Raw genomic sequence first — 21,841 nt, 5'->3', positions numbered from 1 at the left:
TAACAGCAAGACATTTTCTCTTTTAAAAAAGGAAGATTAGGTAGTAAATCATGATTTGGCATCAGAGGGCTGATGCTACAGCAGATTCTGCAGTCATTTGATCCTGGAATTCCTGCAGCCTTAATTGTATTTCTGACTCACCCTTGGACTTGTCTGAGTAACTCAACGTTACTCGGGCTGCAATATCAAGGAAGGGATGTTTACTTATTGGCTTCTTTGCCTTTTTTGGCCCCAATATCTCATTTTCCACTTCACTCTCTGGCCAGGCTTAAATTTTAAGTCCATTTTAGATGTAACCTGTTCAGTTGTTCTCAGTGAATATGGCACAGTGATGGGGTGTACTCCCCACATCGGCCCTGAGAGAGCTGAATTAGGCCAGGTGGGCCTAATCAGCGAATTAAGCAGAAAAGGAGGGAGATTTAGGCTGTGGAGAGCCTTGAAAGTGGCTAGCTGGGCCAATTAATTGCTCAGGCTGCACCTGGAGGAGGATCCAGGCAGCAGGGATTGATTGGATGCGGCTCAGCTGGACTGGAACAGAAGGTGTCAGTATAAGCCCAGGAGCTGAAAACAGCGAGGGGCTATAGGAAGTACCCTGTGGTCACTCCCTGGGAGAACAGAGGTATGTTTGGGGATATAGAGGCAGGTAGCCTATAGTTACTCCCGGGAGGAGGGAGTGGTGTGGCTGGCAAACCCAGAGAGTGGGGAGAGCCAGAAAGGTAGGAAAAGCCCAGGGGAAGAGCAGCCAGGCATAGGATAGCACTGACCTTGGCTGCTGAAGGGAGGGCCCCTGAGCTGGAACTTCAACTCGAGGGAGGGCCTGGGTTCTCCTACCAGCTACTGGGGAAGTGGCACAGACCAGGCAGTGGAGAAGAGTGGACTGCCAGGAAGAATTTACCCCGAAAGAGGATATCCTGGAAGGGGAGGCCCATGGCCAGAGGGCTCAGGCACAAAGAGGAGCGAGAGGGGCTGTAAACAGAGACTGAGGGCACCCACAGGAAGTGGAGGTGTCAGCCTGTCAGAGCTAATCCCCAGAATCTCCAGGAGGTGGTACCCCACCTTACATGAGTGGACCCCACCACAGGTGCTTATGAAAGGTGCTGCACTGAAATCCTCCATTTACCCTTTTAATAATACCACCACCGCTGGGCTTTTATATGGCACTTTTCATCCATAATTCTCAAAGCCTTTGCAAAAGGAGGGCAGTATGATTATCACCATTTTACAGATGGCAAAACTGAAGCACAGAGGTGAAATGACTTGCTCACCGTCACCCAGAAGGCCAGAAGCAGATCTGGGAATAGAAACCAGGGATCACAGTCCAATATTCTAGCTACTATACCACAGTGTCACACATACCCACAATGGCTGTAAACCGTGTAAACTTACTGACACAATCCTGCCAATGTGCTTCAAACCTGACCTCCAAGGACCATCTTTACAGGGCAGTGCTGATTTCTTAACTAGTGAATCCTTGGTTTGTCTGCTGATACTGCAAACAATGGTGCCAATTGTGATGATGGAGGCCTTGTGATGAGGACATTTGGTAACTAGAGAGACTGGACTGAGAGCAGTAGCTTATTTCACATTGAGCAACCAGCTGCTGGAGAACAATTTTTGCTTACAACTTGAACAAGTGACTTTGCACTGAAAGGCTCCTTAGAACCAGTTAGTTAACAACTCTGAGCAACCCCTCCACAACATTTGAGTTTCCAAGAAAACACACTGTTGGGGGATAAATCAAAAAACAGTCAATAGATGTTAATGTTCATTATAACAAACACATTCAGGGTGAAGTGAAAAGTACTTGGCTCTGGAATTTGCTTCCAAGCTTGGTTCACCACACTACCATATTTGATAACCTTTAATATGTACTATAAGATACTGCAGTTTTCCCCAAGAGTAGTCAGTGGCACTTCAGCATGTGCTCAAATGCTTTGATGAATATTGGTGAGTTAGACATGTGCTTATATGCTTTGCTGAACTAAGGCTTTGGTGCAGTTTACGCTCAGAACTATCAATTTTCTGATTCTTTGACTATAGAAAAGTGTATGGCTAGAGAGAGGGAAACAATCCAAATTCAGGAGTGTATAATCCAAAAAAAATTGTGTGGGGAAGGGGGAAATAAAATATTTTAGATTAATTATTATATCATAGTTTGATAAGTACCTTTACAATGAACTCAAAAATGATCACATCATTCGCTCAAAGCTAAATTGTCACCTATAAAGGTCTGGATTTGTACTACAGCAGCAGATTTAAGTACCACTGTAAAAGTGGAGGTTTAAATTCTTCAGCAGTATGCCCTAGAGTTTAACACGGTAAATATAATTTTAACTTCACTGGAGTATTGGGAATCATGCTTTTTTAATCCTCCAACTTTGAATAGCATATTAATAAAAATCAGTAAGCACAAATAGCATAATGTAAGAGTAACTTTCCCCACACATTTTTCTACGCTGTATAGCCAAATGTGGAACAGTAACATTTACCATGTGGTAGAGTGAAGTAACTATGTGAAATATGATACAGGAACTCTGAAAGTTAACATACAAGTCCGGATGCATGAAATGCATACAAAAATGTATGGTTAATGAGGCAGTATTGTTTTAAATTTCAGAGTGCAATGAAAGATAACATCTTCCAGCAAAAAGGGAGGGGAGGGGATCAATCTGTCAGAAAAAGGAATGTTCCATCTAATGGAGAACAGGTGAAAGATATGGAGTCATAAAGCAGAACTCACGTTAAGGGTCAAACTTCCTGCAGCACATATGTACCAAATGAAAATAATTAAGGTCACCACCATATTTCATGCAGCCTTACTTTTACAATGCATGCCCAATTTCCTCTGCCTTGAAATGTTGCAAGATATCAATAGGCAGAACAAATGTTTGAATTTCTATTACAAAAATGTAGCACAGCTGCAGTTAAAAGGAGCTCTGTAGGCCGCCAGACAAATGCAAAACAATTCTATACAAGATGCAGGTGTTTTGGGAAAATAGGTTTTGGTTTGTTTGTGTTTTTTTTTTTTTTTAAATACATTCAGTGCATCAATTTGGCTCAGAGTTGTGATGCCTGTTAGAATAATATGTAATCTTATTTCAGTAAGTAATTGGCAGATGTCTGATTATGTAGGAGTTTGTTCAATATCAGCAGGCTCATCACTTTTCCTAGATGGTATGTATAACGTCACAAGATTTTCCTAGGATCACCCAGAACAGAATGGTCAGGCTGGATCAAGGTTATATTTCTTCTGTTCTCTCTTCCTAGCTCATTCACTAAAATTAATGTTACTTTGATACCAAATGACATCCTTCACAATCTCACTCTGTGGCAGGTTTAGTTAAGGTAGGGAACAGCAAATGTTACTTTCAAGATTGGTAGCCATGCAGGCAGATGCTGTCGAAGACCAGATACAAAGAAGACCAGGTATAATTAATAATACTGTACCATGTAAAGTACTGGCTCCCCTTTTTCTATTTCAAGCATAAACTGTTTGTCTTCAATTTCAAGGCCCTTTAGGCTTATCTCCTCCCTACTTATCTCTCATTCTCTACTAAAATGGCAATTATGCCAACCTGCATTGCCCTTTTGTTAAATTTGCAAACAAGCACCATTGTGCTTTCTCCTATGCTGCCCACCACACTTGGGAGGAGCTCCCCATAAACATCTGCTGAATGAATAATTATCCTCCATCAAATCCCTCCTTTGTAAAGTCTCCTCTGTCACAAAGCCAACATAAAACTTAACAGGTAGGCCACTGATATGCTAAGACCACTGCCTATCATGCTAACCAATAGGGGCATTGTTTCCATGTACTCCCCATGTGACGGGTTTGGTCACAGAGACCCCCTTGGGACTGTTACCTGATGTGCTGAGACTACCTCTGAGCCAGTTATCTCTGCCAGTTTGGGTCCTCAGAACCCTGCCTTGTCAAGCCAGACACACAAGCCTGCTGCAACACAGACCCAGGGTCTGAACCATGCCCCCAAAGCTGCAGACTTAACTGAAAACAGCTTAAGAAGTGCTCCTGTCTCCAGCACCCAGCTCCGAATGGGATCCGAACCCCAAATAAATCCGTTTTACTCTGTATAAAGCTTATACAGGGTAAATTCATAAATTGTCCACCCTCTATAACACTGATAGAGAGATATGCACAGCTGTTTGCTCCCCCAGGTATTAATCACTTGCTCTGGATTAATTAATAAAACAAGTGATTTTATTAAGTATAAAAAGTAGAATTTAAGTGCTTCCAAGTAATAACAGACAGAACAAAGTAAAGTTACCAAGCAAAATCAAACAAAAACACGGAAGTCTAAGCCTAATACGTTAAGAAACTGAATACAGGTAAATCTCACCCTCCGAGATGTTCCAATAAGCTTCTTTCACAGGCTGGACTCCTTCCTAGTCTGGGCCCAATCCTTTTCAGACCAACATTGTAGTTTATGGCCTGGGTCCAGCAATCACTCACACCCCCATAGTTACCGTCATTTGTTCCAGTTTCTTTCAGGCATCTCTTTAGGGTGGAGAGGCCATCTCTTGAGTCAGCTGAAGACAATATGAAGAGGCTTCCAGGGCCTTTTATGTTCTCTCTCTTGTGGGCAGAAACCCCTTTGTTCTTCTGCAAAAATCACAGTAACAAGATGGAGGCACCTAGGCAAATCACATGTCCATGAATGAATCAGCTTTTTGCAGGCCGACGCCATTGTTTACATGTTAGTTTGAACGTTCCCAGGAAAGCATGGGATTGACATCTCCCAAAGTCCATTGTCAGTTAAGTGTTTCTTGATTGGGCACTTACTGAGAATAGTCCTTTCTCAAGAAGCTGACCAAATGCTTCACTGATGCTACTTAGAATCAAACACATTGAGATACAAGTACATAGCCAATATTCATAACTTCAAATACAAAAATGATACACCCACAGACAGCATAATCATAACCAGCAAATTACAACCTTTCCACAGAATTGGCCACAATTCTCTGTTCTTGGCCAATGCTCCCACTGGGAGCTGCGGATGGCCGTGCCTGCGCACAATCAGTGTAAACAAACTGCCTCGTGGCCCGCCAGCGGATTACCCTGATGGGCTGCAGGTTGCTCACCACTGTCCTAGGTGCTACAATGATAAATATTGGATAGACATAAAAAAGTGGAAAACATAGCAGTTCAGTAACTAATGCCCAGTTCAGTATGCTTTGATACGCAAGCCAAACAGCAAGTCACTAAGATGATGTGGGAGATTTTTGCTTAAGACCAACCAAGAAAGCAAAAAAAAAAAAAAAAATCTGACTTTCTCCTTCACGTCAGGGATAGTTTCAGTGTACTGCTTAGTAGTTCTTTGGTCTGGGCTGTAATGAAAAGGAGACTCTATATCCAGCTTTGCTAGAAACTTCCAATTTGAGGGAATGCCAATTTGACTCTTCAGCTCGAAAAATTAAATGGCAAGTCTCTGGTATCTACAGCTATTGGCAGGGTCTGAGCAGAAGCATCTGCACAGTTTCCATCATGGGAGAGCAGCTCTAAGGACAGGCACTCTTAATGTTTTCAATGACAGAATCATATGAATATTTAGGAGATGGCAACACACTGGCAGAAGTTGGTGCTTGTTAAAAGTGAAGAAAACAGAGCTGTCAGAGGATGCTGTTTGATGTGCACAAGAACAAATTTGTATTGGTCCTACAAACCTATAGAAACATGCTGAACACACCTGAGCACCAGCCAATGGCCCCTTATCTATGAACTCTCTTCAGAGAGATTCAGAGCACTTCTGTGACGGGTCAGAGGGGTAAGCCCACAAGAGCAAACCAAGGCTTGAAATGGGTGGCAAATGAATTTTAAGGATAATTTTGAATTGTATTTCACTCGGAAAGGGGGAGAAATATATGAATTACCAGGTTAAGGGGAAAGGCTACAACAACATTTGGAATGCAACTAGGAGGGGTAGATATATCATAGAGCTGGGGCTCCCCAGCTCCATGGCAGGGAGCTTGAAAGCCCTGGGCTCTCCAACCCTAAGACAGTCAGCATGGGAGGGCTGACCCAGACCCTGAAAGCCCAGGCTCCCCAGCAGCCCACCCTGTGTTCTGTTGGAAACCTGCCCATGTTTCATGGGAAGTTCACAGAAACTGACATTTCCACAAAACATTTTGGTTTCAATGAACTGGCATTTCCCAACAAAACCCTATTTTCTTGCAACATTCCCAACCAACTCTATTCACAACCCCTTCCTGGCTTTCTGCCTCTAACACACACAACCTGCAACTGATATCCCAGCCCCTGCCTTTTGCAATGAGGGATTGGACTAGATGACCCCCTGAGATCTCTTCCAACCCTAATATTCTATGATTCTAAAGTAGAAACACATAAGAACGGCCACACTGGGTCAGACCAATATCCTGTCTTCCAACAGTGGCCAATACCATGTGCCCCAGAGGGAATGAACAGAAGAGGTAAACATCAAAGTGATCCATCTCCTGTTGCCCACTCCCAGCTCCTAGCAAACAGAGGCTAGGGACACCATCTCTGCCGATCCTGGCTAATAGCCATTGATAGACTTATCCTCCATGAACTTATCTAGGTGTTTTGGGTTTTTTTAACCCTACTATAGTCTTGGCCTTTGCAACATCCTTTGGCAAACAGTTCCACAGGTTGACTGTGTGTTGTATGAAGAAATACTTCCTTTTGTTTGTTTTAAAACCTGCTGCCTATTAATTTCATTTGGTGGCCCCTAGTTCTTGTGTTATGAGAAGGAGTAAATAACACTTCCTTATTTACTCTCTCCACACCAGTCATGATTTTATAGACCTCTATTATATCTCCCCTCCCATATAGGGAGAATATACAAAAAACTAATATATAAGAATCAGATTAAAAATTACTTTACAAAAATCTCATTATGAAACTATGGATGCAAATTTTCTAGAAAATGGAGTTAATACAAGTGATCAAAGAACACAAATGAACAGACTCAATGACTGATGAAGTAGTACGATCATGGAGTCAAATCCACTTTCAGTTCATGCAAAATGTATTCATTTCCACTGGCTGAGAGCTTCAAAAATGTTAGAACTACAGAAAGAATTTTCAAAAAGTGAACTACCAAAGAATTTTGAGGAAATATTTTCCCCACGCAGAGACAATGAGTCACTGTTGATAGTGCGTGTAGGTGGGTAGGGGAAGAAAGCACTATTTAAAGGTTCTGGTGGTATGCAGTGGGGTTCAGGGAAGAGCATATAAACTCTGGCAGAAATTGGGGGAAGGAGGACGTGACCCCATGTGCCTCCCACACATGTTGCCTTTGCCCCCAAACATAGTCAGTCTTAACATATGGGAATGAAGCTGTAGGATTTAATTTTTTTCAAAGTAATTAAAAAGATGACAAATATGCAAATATTTTGTGTTGTGTTGTTTTGCTCATAATAAGATTTCAAACTGATTGAGGCTAGCATTAGACTTGTATCATAATTAGTGTTCTGCACTGTCAGTTTATTTATTTTCACAGGTTAGTTACCAGTGTTTTAGGTAAAGGAGTTTGAGTGGAATGATAAATTGGTGTAAACCAGTAAAAAAATCAATTTGGGGGGGGGTACTTTTTTTTGTTAACCACTAACATTTTACACAACGGTTGTATCCTGTAGCTCTGAGACTGAAGCAGTTCCCACAGTGTAAAACATAGCACAGACACGGTGGAGGTTAGAAAATCAAACAATGTTAATATCGTGCTATGATTGGCTCACAAGGAGACGCTGCCCACCTATTTCTTTGCATCTATTTAGTGTGATGCTGAATTAAAACAAACTATCCTCCACAGATAAAGATAGATAAGATAAACAGGTAAACATGGGGCAAAAATGCAAATCTATGCCTGAATACCAACAAAAAAAATCAGTATTTAGAAATTTTCAAGAAAATGAAAGACGGGAGCGAAGAGGCTGCATTGTGCGGCGAGCTCTGTAGCATTGAGGTCAGTGCTTGCACTGGCAGAATAAAGGAGCATGTCAAAAGCACGTAATGCAAGAAGTGTAAAGATGAAAGTGAGCTTTGGGATAAACAGTCACTATCAAGAGCTTTCACCAAGGTTTTCATGAAAGAGGACACAGCACGATAGTGATTCATGCATGCTCTTTGTTTCACTGGACAGCTGCTATTACACAGGGGCCTATTGGTGACTTTGTGCAACAATACCATCCAGCAGCGAAAACCCTTCCTAATGCAGACCACCTCACTCGTAAGCATCTGAAACAATATGACGATGCTTTAGTATCTAAACTGATGGAACCAATTGATGGAAATGTGTCCAGTCTGATTTTTGAGAAGTCTCCTGATGCTTTGGACTGTCCAATTCTTGGCATTTTGTTTTCAGGTTTTTTTATTTCAAAGCAAATAAACCCACATTGTTTTGTGCAGATGTGACAGTCATCTCCTTTGCCGACATCCATTTTGTCAAGGCAATAACTGACACGTTTCAGATGTACTGACTAACTTGGGAAAATGTGGCCACAACACACACAGATTCTGCTTCCTACAGGCAGAGTTTGCACAGGAGATTAAACTCAATCAGAAACCAAAGCTGCTATATATTACTTATCTTGCTCATCTGATTAACCTTGCGTTGTCAGCAGCTACTTCTACAGAAGAAATGAAAGACATGAAATCTTGCATCATTGCATTTGGGTCCGTTTTCAAGCATGCGACCAAGTTAAAGGCTTTGTTTTACACAGTGAGAGTGAGACAAGTTCAGAGCTGACTGCCAATTACTTACCCGTTGTGCCACAACAGTGGATGAGCTTGTACTGCGCTATATGACATGTAAATAATGTGTGGACTGTGCTAATTTAGCTCCAAGATCATCCTAAATTTCTGGGTTCTAAATCAGAAGCTCTGAAGGGAGACTGGCAAATAACCAAAATGACTGCCAGATTCCACACACCATGGTAATGTTAATTGTTGAAAACACAGTGTGACACAGAAAACACTGGCGTTTTCTCTGCATACTGCCAACATATTGGCTAATACAGACATTTACCAGATCCTGACAACCAAAATCTCAGCTGAATTGAGCACAAAAGCTTCAGGAGAAACATACTGTGAAAAAAACCCAACTGCTTCTGGAAATCCTTCAGAGCCCAAAACACGAGAAAACCAAAAAAAGCATTCAAAACTTTCAGCACAACATTCAGCGAGAAATGGGATACGACCATAGCCTGTACTCTGAACCCCAAAGTGTATGGTGCTGAAGGTTCTTCTTGGATTGTCATTCAGGTGTTGCACCCCTTCCTCAAGGTGAATTTTGCAGCAGACTATGATTGTTATGCCAGGGCATTTCAACCATTTGCCACCGAAGATCAAATTTCAAATCTGAAAGGGGAATTTACTACTTACCTGAACATTTCTAACTCTGACCTCATGAAACTGGATGTGCTGGCTGTTTGAAACGGTCATGAAGACACACTTCCCAACTTCAGCAAAGTGGCACGGCGAGCTTTGAGCGTACCCCCTGGATCTACTGATGCAGAGCGCTTCTTTTCAAAGTTTTCCACAACAGCAAGAGGCTCAACATGAGGGAAGATACTTTGAAGAAAATTATGTGAGCATATGCAAACCAGGATTTCTGGAAAAACTACAATCTCAGAGACAAAAAATACCTTTGTACATAAAAAAAATAATTATACTGTAGTAAAATGTGTATATTATGAAAAGTTTGTGGAGTTTTCCCCACCAATTTTACCTGATTTCCCCCCCCCCCATTTTAAACCTGATTTCATCCCAGTTTTAATGTTTGGAAAATAAACACCAAAAAATTCCCAGAATTTTAAAAAAAATAAAATAAACTGAAACACAGAACACTAATCATAATGCAGGTTGAATACAAAGTCAAATTGTAGGGGAAAGCAGGTTACTTATTCATAAATAACCGATTGCTCTTTCCCAGTTTTACATTAGAGATTTTTGCACTAGTTGGTGCTACACTGTTGTAAGAATCCCAGATTGTAAGTGTAGTGGCAATATATAACCAGAGTTGAAAGTAAGCCGGTATGGGCCGGTATGCCAGGCTAGACCAGACCGGCTTCCCAAGGCTGGTGATTTAAAGGGCCCAGTGCTCCCTGCAGTGGCCGGAGCCCCGGGCCCTTTAAATTGCCTCCCGTGCCCTGCTGCCGGAGCCCTGAGGCTCCGGCAGCAGGGCTCGGGCGACAATTTAAAGGGCCCGGGACTCCGGCTGCTGCGGGAAGCCCCGGGGCTCCCAGCCGCCTCTGCAGCTGGTAGCTCTGGGGGTGATTTAAAGGCCCTGGGGCTCCCAGCCACAGCTGGAGCCTAGCAGCCTTTAAATCTTGATTTAAAAGGCCCCACCTCTTCTGGTTGAGGTCATGCCCCCACTCAGGACGCTGGCATACCGGTAAATCCTTTAAGTTACTTTCACCCCTGTATATAACAAAGTGCATTAGTTGGCTTACACACAGTGACTTGACAACTATGCACTAATCTCCCCAAAATCCAAAGGTCTGGGGACTGAATTTCTTCTTCTAGTATTAAAAAAATATATCTCCATTGACTTCTAGGGAGTTAGAAATGACTTGTGCCAAAGTAATTGTGTGGTGCATCAGACCCTTTGTATTTAAATTTATAACCCTGCAACTTATTTTTTGGTTACACTTTTCTCTAGATCTGCTGGAGTCTTGAGGCAGCTACAAATAGTGCCAATATGTAAAATCACAACCAATAGAATAGTTTTGAAACTGAAGAAAGTAAAATCCAGGCTGGCAAAGAAAAAATTGATTTTTACTTTATGCATTATGTAATCTTTTGGCAGTTTCATGCCAGATCTGTTTTCTAACATCTTCTGTACTTGCTAGAGTATCAAGCATTTTGTGCTTCCCAGCTTCAGAAACTGAAGACACTATAACATGCTGAAAAGGAACCCCACCATAAATGCAATCTTCAGATCATCAGTAAGCAGACAAGACAAGATGACAGACCTCTAAGACAACATGAAAGAAGCCTCCATGCGAAGGTTTTAACTTGGTGGCGCCAATAATTCCATCGGACGGATGAGCTCCTGTCAAGAGAGCCAGTGCTCAGACACTCTAGACAGTGGGGAAGGCAGAGTTATAGAATACGTATTTACAGTAAATTGTGCAAAACGTTCAGACAGCCTGGCACAAGAACCACATTGATTTATAACAATGAATTCTGGGAAATGATGCTACTACTGAATAACTTCCTCCTGAGCTTACAGTGTTAAATTCAGGCACTAGTAATTTCGCAGTCACAGCCAGTGACACCATGGATAGAAAGCATTAGCCTCAAGCATATTTTGCCTCATGGCATTTTAACACCATATGCGGATTCTTGGTGATATAGCTTTAAAAGACTTTGAAAACAACGACCTAGCGAAGATTTTTCAGGGGAAAAAAAAGCTTAATTGCAATGCATGTTAATCAGACAAGATTCAAGGAGCAGTATTTACACACACACACACACACAAAAGTAGTTTGGATAGCTAAAGCAGCTAAAGGAGGACTTGCAATTTCACCAAATACAAAGCAGATCTGTTGGTCTCTCTTTTACTGGTCTGGCTGCAAAGTTAGCATGTTCATGTTTCAAGTTTATTCCTTTTCCAATCAGTCATCAAGCTCTAAACAGAACATCAGGAACAGATACTAAGATAAACCAAATGCAAATGTATTTGGCCAAGATATCTTACTACAGTTATTTATCCCAATGGGAGTATCTTGTGGTACATTTCCTCTTTTTGGTTTGACTATTTTGAAGACAAAAGGTGACCACACATTTGGTTGGTGAAGCAGCAAAGAACATCTTTCACTGCTATGGGCCAGGTTGTGACTTGTCCTTATATGGGTGTGCCTGGGTAGGGCACAAGGGTAATAAGGAATCTTTTCCTCTTGCGTGGGATCTACAAGGGCTAGGCAGAATTGTAGCCTCTGCAGTCTGAGGAGCACAGAATCTGCTAAATCTGTTTTTTCAGGGTAACACAATGTCCCAAATCACAAGGATGTATGGAGAGTGGGGGGATGGCAACACCCCCCCACCCAACTAGCCTGCAGGCCTCAGGCAGAATGCTTCCAGTGCCCACCTCCCCAGGCGGATGTGGCTTCTACCTTCCCCTTACTATGGGCTGGGCCTAAATGAGCATGACATTTATCACTGTACATACAGTACAGTATTTAAAAATGCAATTTAAGTAATTTGTAACAAACCCGTGTGACTACCAGTGTCCTGAATGTCAAGGGCACATTTTACTAAAAAAGTTGATTTAAGGCACATCCTGCTGCAGAGGCCTGTCTTGTAGGTATTTAATCGATGCAAAACCAAGTCTCTTGCTTTTATTATAGTATGAGAAAATTTACATTTCATGAGTTGCCAAGAGACATGGAAACCAATCTCTATTTGTCAGAAATACTTCCTTTTGTAAATGTTGTTTCTTTTATCTAGGACAGCACAGTTTTGAATGTAAGAAACAACTTTATGCCCAATTCTCAGTACAGAGTTTCTTATACATTGCCACAATGGACCCTGACTGGTCAATGTCTTTACAATGATTTAGGAGAGAAAATGCCTCAGACTTTCCATTTGGGTTGCAAAACCGCAGTTCTTGTGTTTAGATGAAAGAATTCCTTGTTCTAGATTCAGAGTCAATAGAAATATGGAGGATGAAATCCTGGCCCCTGCCACTGACTTCAATAGGAACAGGATTTTACCTGGAACGTTCTACACTTTCAAAGTCTCCACTACTTGCTTGTATCTTTGTAAAGTTACAATTGCCTGCTTTCAAAAAATAATTTGCCCAGCTTCCAAGCCTCTAGGAGAATGAAACAAAGAACACACAATCCACTGACCCACATCACAAATAAGTGAACATCCATTACTAAATTAACATACATACATTCCCTTCCATCTAAAGAGAGCTTCCTGCATGCATCCTGCTCTCAAAAATGTCATCCTGGTTCTTGAGAGCCACAACATCTCTGAGAAGCCTCTCTCTATAACTGGGTCATGGATAAAGAAACATGCACTGTAAAACAAACATTCAAGGTCTATTTATCCTGGTTCTTACAACGTACCACCATCTCTGTGACACCTGGACAATTAAGGTCCTGGTACTAATCTTTAGTGCTCTCAACACGCTTTGTCTTAGAGACAAGCCCTTCATTTATGATCCAACCAGACAACCATGCAGCAGAGCTAAAATGCTTAGTATTAGATAAATCCTTCCATCATCTAGGCTCAGGAAGTTCTTCAGCACCTTGCTCAGGATATAGCATGATAACAAACAAAGTTCTATTAGATAAGGGAAATGCTGAGCACTGGATTAGGAATCAGGTGATCTGGGTTCTATGCCTGGCTCTGCCACGTATCTACTGTGTAACCTTGAGCAATATCATTTCATCTGTCTGTGCTTTGGTTTCTCCATCTGCAACATGGTTATAAAAGTGATTTAACACAGCAAGGGCTAATTCAGAAAGGTGGACACTATCCCTGTGAGCCACACTTTCTTTGTATGACAGTCATGGCCATAGTGCACTATGGAACCATTAAGGAGTTAATTGCACTGTACATAACACACAGAAGTAGAGAACGCCATTACCTGCTACAATCTGGACTTCATTCCTTAACTTTTGCAGCCTGTGAGATGTTGCAGTGTGCTGCTGACTGAGCCAATGAACCTAGTCAAATTCTCCCCAAATTTTTCATTAGAAAACTAGGCAATCTAGTGAATAGAATTGGTTTAGTTACCATTCAAAGTAACTATTTCTGTTCTGTAGTTGGAAAGATGCAAGATGATGTACTTACATCACAAGTATGATAAAGTACTTTCCAGACTGTTAGTAACTGAGGATATTAGACAACATCTACTAGGGATCAACATTTTTAAAATCAGCAGACTCAGATAACTTGCACCCAAGAATCATAAAGGAGTTGGCTGAGGAGATCTCTGGCCTACTGTTAATTTTTTTAATAAATCTTGGAATACTGGGGAAATTAGAGAAACTGGAAGAGTGTTCAAGTTGTGCTCCCTACACTATTACCTGGGGACTGGAGGGAGAGAGCGAACGCTGGTGGTGCCTGAGCCAGGACTATGCAGCTTCCTTTGCCACTGATGCTGCCTGGGTGTGGGATAAGCAACATGCCAGGTGAGTCTGGGTGCTAATTGAGTGGACTATGCCCTTTGTCTCTAAAGGGATTGGCACTAGGCTTGATGCTATTCAACAATTTCATCAATGATCTGGAAGTAAATCTAAAACCATTGCTGATAGACTTTGTAGAGGACAAAGATTGGTGGGAGTGGTAAATAATCGAGGAAGAGACAGCAGCCATACAGAAAGATCTACATCACTTAGTAAGCTGAGTCCTTCAAACAAAATGCAATACAGGCACATGCAAAGTTATACATCTAGGAACAAGGATTGCAAGTCATACCTATAGCATAGCAGGGGCTATATTGTGGAAAACTAACTGAGAAAAGGATGTAGGGATCACAGCAGACAAGCAACTCAGCATGAGCTCCAACTATGATGCTAAGCATTATGGACTAAGCAGATCCTTGGAGGTATAAGCAGGGGAATAGCAAGTAGTGAATAGGAAAGTGTTTTTGCCAACATATATGGCATTGATGAGATTGATACTGGAATGCTGCATCCAGTTCTGGTATCCACACTTTAAAAAGGATGTCAAAAATTGGAGAAAGTGCAGTTTAGTTCATCAAAAAGATTGAGAGGGGACTTGATTAAGGGGTACAAGTACCTTCATGGGGATAAAATACTGGATCCTGAAAGGCTCTTTAATCTAGCTGAGACAGGCATAATAAGAACCAAAGGCTGGAAGCTGAAGCCAGATAAATTCAAATTAGAAAATCAGGCATAATTTTTTCTACAGAGAAGGAGATTAAGCACTGGAACAAATCACCAAGAGAAGTGATTGATTTGGAGACTCCAAGAGATGGAGAATCAAAACCGGATGCCTTTCTGGAAGATATGCTTTGGTCAAATCACAAGTTACTGGGTTGGGGTAACAGGATGAAATGTAATGGCCTGTGAGGTGGTAATACTAAATGATCCAGTGTTGTCTTCCAGCTTTAAAATCTAGGAAAACAATTCAAAAACCACACACTAAAATGAGGTATAGTTGTTACAAAAAAGAAAGAGCAATTTGTATTTAAATACTTTATTTTCATCTCACAAAAGCAACAGTGTTTGCTGTATACATGCCTTTTCATCAGTGCCAGTTATATGCAAACAAGTTTATCTGAAATATAAAGAAAATAAGCTTTCCCCCCCTTTACAAGTAAAATAAAACAGATCTGCATGTGTATGCATTATACATATATACACATACACACGATTTCCAACCTCCCCCAAAGGCAAGTATTGTACAACCTAGAATTTCACCACCCAAAGCTCACACATGTGATTGTACATTGTACTTATATTTTAAGTATTTTAGAAATACACAAGTGTTCTCCCTTTACAAGTCCTTACAGTACTTAACTTTTCCAAAATAATTTGAAAGGTATCATTCTTCAGGGCTATTTAACTTTATAAAGACTGGAATATAGGGCTCTTGTCTGACTGCAAGTTTAGCAGTAGTTTGATGCAATTTGCTCTCAGAATACTCGATTTCCCTGCTTTGTTGAATAGAAAATATTATTGATCTTTAATAACTCAATCCAAACTTTCATGTATTTAAATCCATTCAAGCTCCTACCTTTTCTTAATATTTTACTGCAATTTGCTAAATGCCACTATGATCAACTCAAAAAAAGATGTCTGCCTCTCACTGATCAAAACTAAGTTATCACGAATAAAAGTCTATTTCTACTTCAGAAGCAGGTTTAAACAACAGAAAAACTAGAGGTTTAAATTCTTTAGCAATATGACCTGAGAGTTTAATGTGGTAAATTACATCCGTTTAAAACTTTCCAGGAATTATGTGAATCCATGCCTCATTAAAAAAAGTAACCAAATCTTCCAACATTTAGTAGCATCTTAATTAAAAAAAAACAATAAAATAATGTAAAAGTAAGTTTACTCAAGCATTTTCTTCTATACAGTTTAGCCAAATGAGAGAGAACATTTACCATGTGATGGAGTGAATTAACTACATGAAACCGGATTCAGAAATATACAAAGAAAGTCAATATACAAGCCTCGATGCATGAAATGCATACAAAAGTGTATGGTTAATGAGGCAGCGTTGTTTTAAATTTCAGAGTGCGATGAAAGATAACATCTTCGAGAGAGGGCGGGGAATGAGGAGGGGGAAGAGAGGAGAGCCAATCAGTTGGAAAAGGAATGTTCCATCTAATATAGAACAGGTGAAAGATATACAATCATAAAGCAGGATTCACTTCAAGGGTCAGACTTCCTGCAGCATATGGTCACTAAAAAAAACCACCCAACATAATGAAGGCCATTGCCATGTTCCTTAAAGCATTACTTTTACAATGCACGCCCAACATCAAATGCTCCAAGATGCAGTGAGCAGGTGAAATGTAAATATTCCTATGGCAAAAGCCATCTCTTTGGCCAGGTAAAAAATGAATACCACTCCTAGAGTTAAAGTGAGCTCTTCAGATTGCCAATGCACTAGTATTCTAGAAAAGGTGCAGGTGTTTTATGAAAGCAGGGTTTGATAAACTAAAATTTAGAGTGGATTCAAATAAATAATGATGAAGTGCCTACTGCAACATGTAGCATTGCTTACGGAAGCACATGCAACCTTGCTTTTGTAGTGCGTTATTGAAAGATGTCAGATTGTGTAAATGCTGAAGTACAATTCTATATGTGACTTTCAATGTATGAAGGAATCCACAGTGCATATTCAAATTTGGAAAATTGTAATCTCCCCAATTTCCACATACGTTAGCACAGTGCCCCTACAGTTTGCCTCAGAGGAAGGCTGCTCTAGCGACCGGTGTTTTCAGCTTTCCCACCAGCAGGCAGGTGAACATTTGGAGGATGAGAATGTGCTTGCAGAAATTAGCTGAAATGACTGGGAAGGAGAAATACATCCAAGAGAGCAAACTAAAGCTTGAAATAGGTGACTGAGAATTTGAGTTATAGTGTTTCTCACAAAATTTGAGTCACTTTGTTAATGTGAAGGGGGACAAGATTGGGAATGCAACTGGAATATCGTGTGTGGTTTAGTATACAAAAATGAAAGCCTCTGGAATACTACAAATTGCTACCCCACTCAAAGCGGTGTGGGAAACAAAAGTATCGTTGACCTCCAGTAGAACATGAATTGCACTAACACCTCTAGCCTAAAGAGTAAAAAAAAACAGATATGGAACAGGAGTTTTACCGTCCCACTAGAAAAAAGCATGGCCTCCCTTTATTCCAATCTCCAGCTAGCATATGATCTTGCATGTCACTGTAATATAATCCATAAGGCAGAGACTATTGCTACAATCATTTCTAAACAGTCACATATGATCCATTTCAGGCTCCTTCTCTCCTCACATCCTGATCCTTTCCACACTATGGAGTAAATTTAAGAAGCCAAAAACTCATGAATGATAAAGTAAATGCAGGATTTAGCATTAAATGAATTTGCAATTTTAATAAAATCAAAGATGCATCAGCATGCAGACTTCTCTGTTTTCCAGGGATAAAGCTAAAAAAACCTCATTCATTAGCACATTTTTCCCCCCCGTTAGGCTAATTTTACATGTGAAATGTTAGGGAAAAAACCCACAAAATACGTAGCTATATGTAATGCATGGTTTCTTTCAAATTAGGTTTTTAGACTTCAAAGTTAATATTAATTTACAACTGAAATCACTGCAAAGTACCAAGACTACAGTAGCACAAAAGCTTCGAAGATGGCAAGTTAAGGTGTTTCACTGGACCTAAACTGAGAGACTCCAACTAAAATAAACATTAAACAAAACTGATTTCACAGTGGGGGACGTGGCCCCAAGTGACTGGTGTTTGTCTAGTAGCTTTTCAGTGGAACTTGTCTCTCCTTCAGAAACAAAATAAAGATAATGGCCCAAGACTTACACAGCCTCTTGTTCCATAACGTTTGCTTGTAAATTATTATGGAATCATAACAAGAAGTGTTTTCTTGCAATGTGTGTGTTTCTTTTGACTGGAAGACAAAAGAACTGGTAAGAGCCACTTATTTAATGTAAAACATGACATGTGTCTTGATAGTTCCCTGCACCAATTCTCCTCAGTTCCTACTGAGCTCTGGAAGAGATGCGGGTTCTTAGTGCTCTTCAGTATCAGGGCCTGATCCAACTCTTACTGAATTCAATGAGAAGCTTTTCCTTGACATCAATAGAAGCTGGCTCCCAGGTACATAGTATGAACTCCACAGAAGGACAAGTGATATTGAAAACATGAATCATGTTTAAATAGCAAAAAAAGGTGAAAAACTCAGTGCACTGAGTGGCAAAATGAAACAAACCTTAGGTTGGTTGTTTGGTTTTTTAAAGCCATGATTTTCCAAACTCTGTTTTTCAGTTTTTACCATATTTTGCACTCTAAAATGGAGGTGCATGGTATTTCCTAATACAGATTACATTACCAGTAACATGTTTAAGGTCAATGGTAGAACATTCTTAAAATCCCAGAGTTGGAACTGAGGAAATTATTATTAGTTCTCACTCTACAAAGTTTGATATCCATCACCTTTGTTGTTGTCAAGGGGGAAATTTTTTAAAAAGAACAGAGAAATGGAAAAAGGAAAAAAATACATGGTATAAACACAGAAAAATATACAAAGATGTAACTAAACACAGTAACTGGGAGTGGGGGGGACGACACATCACCGCACAATGCAGTTAATACAAGTGATTAAAGAACTCAATGAATTAGGATAACATCTAATTCAATTACTGAGGAGGTGTACAAATCCACTTTCAGTACATACAAAATGCATGCATTTCCACTGGCTGACAGGGTGTTTTGCACACCCAGGAGGAGTAACATTCTTTTTCAAGGTTAGAACTGCAGAACTCATTTTTAAAGTAAACTACTGGCAAATTTTGAGGAAATTTTTCTCCAAACTTTAGTTGGAGAAGCACAAAATATGGAAATGAAACTGCATAGTTTAAATGATTTAGTACATACCTACTGATGAAAAGCCAACAAATACTATAATTTTCACTAGGCAGTTTTAACTAATCACCTACCTACATCTCATGCAAATTACTGCCACAATTTGCAGGTGAAAGTTATAAAATTTTTTTAAACAGAGCCTGTATTAAAATGGTAAGAAATTCAAAGCCAAGGCTGATTATGACTGAAAATAGTCTCCCCACCTTTTGAAGAAAACTTTTCTCAGGGCTTGTCTCTGCACAAAATTTGCACTGGTTTAACTTAAATCCATTTTATTAATTGATTCAATTTGTTTGTTTGGATTCTCTTACATTGGTTTAAAACTTGTTATATCAGTTTGGCTGTACATGAAAGTTTTCTGATGCAAACTAATGTGATGTTAGCCAGCTTTAGACAGGCATAAGAATATTTACACATTCTCTCTCCCCACCACTTTAACTAAACAGGTATAAAAATCATCTCTTTAGTTAAGGAGGTACAACTCTGTGTTTACACCAGGCCTCAAAAAGGGCCTTAAATGTGAATTGCTTTAGAAAAAAGGCACATTGTATTGTGGCTATCTTGCCTTTTAGCCTAGCATGCCAGATTTTAGAGCACTTGTTCGCAGAATAAGTTTTAGGCTTTGTCCCCAATAGTTTTTGTCTGTATTTGGATGCTATCATGCAACAAGTTCCCCACTGCTGTGTTACACCTAGAAAGCATTACAGAGTAAGCGGTGTACACAAATTATACTAGTGATACTGAAAAATTAAGTGAAGAATATAAAGACCCAAACAAAACGTCTGACACACCTGTACCAAATGCAGGCTCTCAGCAAAGAGGAATGGTGAAAAGGATCAGTAGTCAATCAGGAGTCAGTTCACCATCTGAACTAGTCTGGAGCAACTTCCTATGGCCTTTTTTTTTTTTTTTGGAAGGTAGGGGCTCTTGCTCAGACATCAACAAAACAATAATAATTCAGTCTGGCAACTGAAAGTTTGACCCTTAAAAGTGCCTAATGAGTTAGGAGCACACGCCCCACTGACTTTCAGTGGGACATGTGCTCCCAAGTCACTGAGATGCTTCTAAAAATCTCTCCCCCCCTAAAACATTCATATTTGCTATTTGGCTTTCATATAATATCAGTAGCACCTGGCCACTTAATAGACAAAAATACATATTATAATAATAGCTGTATATTCTTATGTTTTTAGAACGTCTAGAAAAAACACTTTGATCATCAAAAGCTAAACCCGAAGCTACCAACAGTTTTGCATAAAGAACACTGATTAGCCAGCGCTCTGCAAAGAAAAAGCATCTCTCATGGCAGTTTTTTCCCTTGTTGCTCTCTTTTTCAATACTTACCCAGTGTTGAGAACGATAAGACAGGTTTTCAAATGACAGGGTGTTTCAAATATAAAGTTACTGTACTTATTAGTTATTTATGCAACTGTTTGGTCTATAGATGAACACAGTTCCAGAATAAATAAACATCTACATCTGGCCCACAAATGGCCGAAAGAAAAACAAACTTAGGTGAGATGTGCCCTGAGCTAACTAGAACCCCTAATAGTGCAAACAATGTTGCAGCGATGCCTGGCTTCACCCTGGCTTTTGCAAAAGCAACAGTTCACAAGCTTTCTTAATGGCTAACACACACACACACACACTCTCTGTGGCATTATGTTCTCTACAGCCATTGCTGCAGTGTCGCTAAGTTCTTCTCCATCCACTTAATATTCAGCTGAATTGTCTCAATAGCCTCCTTGACACAGCGAAGTTGAGAAATCTTCTCGGACTTGGACTCAAAGAAAGTTTTAACCTGCAGAGTAAGGAAAATGTACATTTCAGGCTGAGAAACGTAGGCAGTTTCCAAGTTAAGAGTGTGCCACCTGCCCATCCTCCACGCCCAGCACAAAGTACCAAATGATCCACATTCACCTAGTTAGCAAATCACACAAGAGGGTTGCTGCAAATAGAGTGATTACAGCTCATGGGAACTGCAGCAATAGCCTGTGTAGCTTCAGTAAAATTCAACAAGAAATTCTGTATATTTGGTGGAATCTCTACCTTTCACTCAAAGCACAATCAAGTTGTAATCATACAGCACTCAGAAATGAACTAGCTTTCTGGAGAAGGATTCTGTTCTTGTGACAAATGGAATTGCCTAAAAAATGATTCTATCTTTGGTACACTGAAAATCAACTTATCACGGGGGCATCTGACACAACGAAGTACGTGAATGCTAAAGCATAAGAAAATAAATTCTGTGTACAGGTAAGATTTGCACACGTTTTTACTTGGGCAACTTTAAAGATTTTAACCTTTAGCCATTTCCCTAGAAGTTGACAGTCTACAGTAGAAGCTGTAGTGGCTTCTATGCCACCTTCTGTCCTTCTAAGCCCCTGGAGTAGAAGGTGTGGGTAAGGAAAAGGGGGAGACAGCTGTGGCACCTCAGCAACTGGCTGATCCTCAACTGCTAGAATTATCTTTTAGGGCTGCTGACAGCCAAAGTAAAATGCAGTGACCTTTAGGCTGCTCTATCATACGCCATAGACCTGGATAGTGTCAGCGGTCCTGGAATCAGAAAAACAAAGCCACCTTTGGCTCAGTCTCCTACTGACACGATCAAGTCGCAGCCTGCTAGGTTCATACAATCTGAGCCAAGTAATTACCTCTGACATGGGCGATAGTCTCTCGAGTACCTTGCCCATTGGAACACGCTGACAGGATTGCTGGGTTATATTCCTAGCACTGCCACAGACTTTCTATGTAACCTTGG

The 21,841-nt window shown here is 40.4% G+C and overlaps 1 protein-coding gene across 1 annotated transcript in view; it reads right to left on the bottom strand.

Annotated features, from left to right (window-relative positions):
- Positions 1–15,162: 15,162 nt before the first annotated feature.
- LNPEP (leucyl and cystinyl aminopeptidase) overlaps positions 15,163–21,841 on the bottom strand; it is a 107,530-nt gene continuing 100,851 nt past the window's right edge. Inside the window, exon 18 of the mRNA XM_073344573.2 lies at positions 15,163–20,881. Within this exon, the coding sequence (XP_073200674.1) occupies positions 20,750–20,881 (132 nt within the window). The 3' untranslated portion in view covers positions 15,163–20,749. The remainder of the gene's footprint in view (positions 20,882–21,841) is intronic.

This window comes from Lepidochelys kempii, chromosome 5, assembly GCF_965140285.1.
Source record: "Lepidochelys kempii isolate rLepKem1 chromosome 5, rLepKem1.hap1, whole genome shotgun sequence".
Classification (NCBI taxonomy): domain Eukaryota; kingdom Metazoa; phylum Chordata; order Testudines; family Cheloniidae; genus Lepidochelys; species Lepidochelys kempii.
Note: the sequence above shows the minus strand (reverse complement) of the source record. Positions and strands in the feature narration are given on the sequence as shown.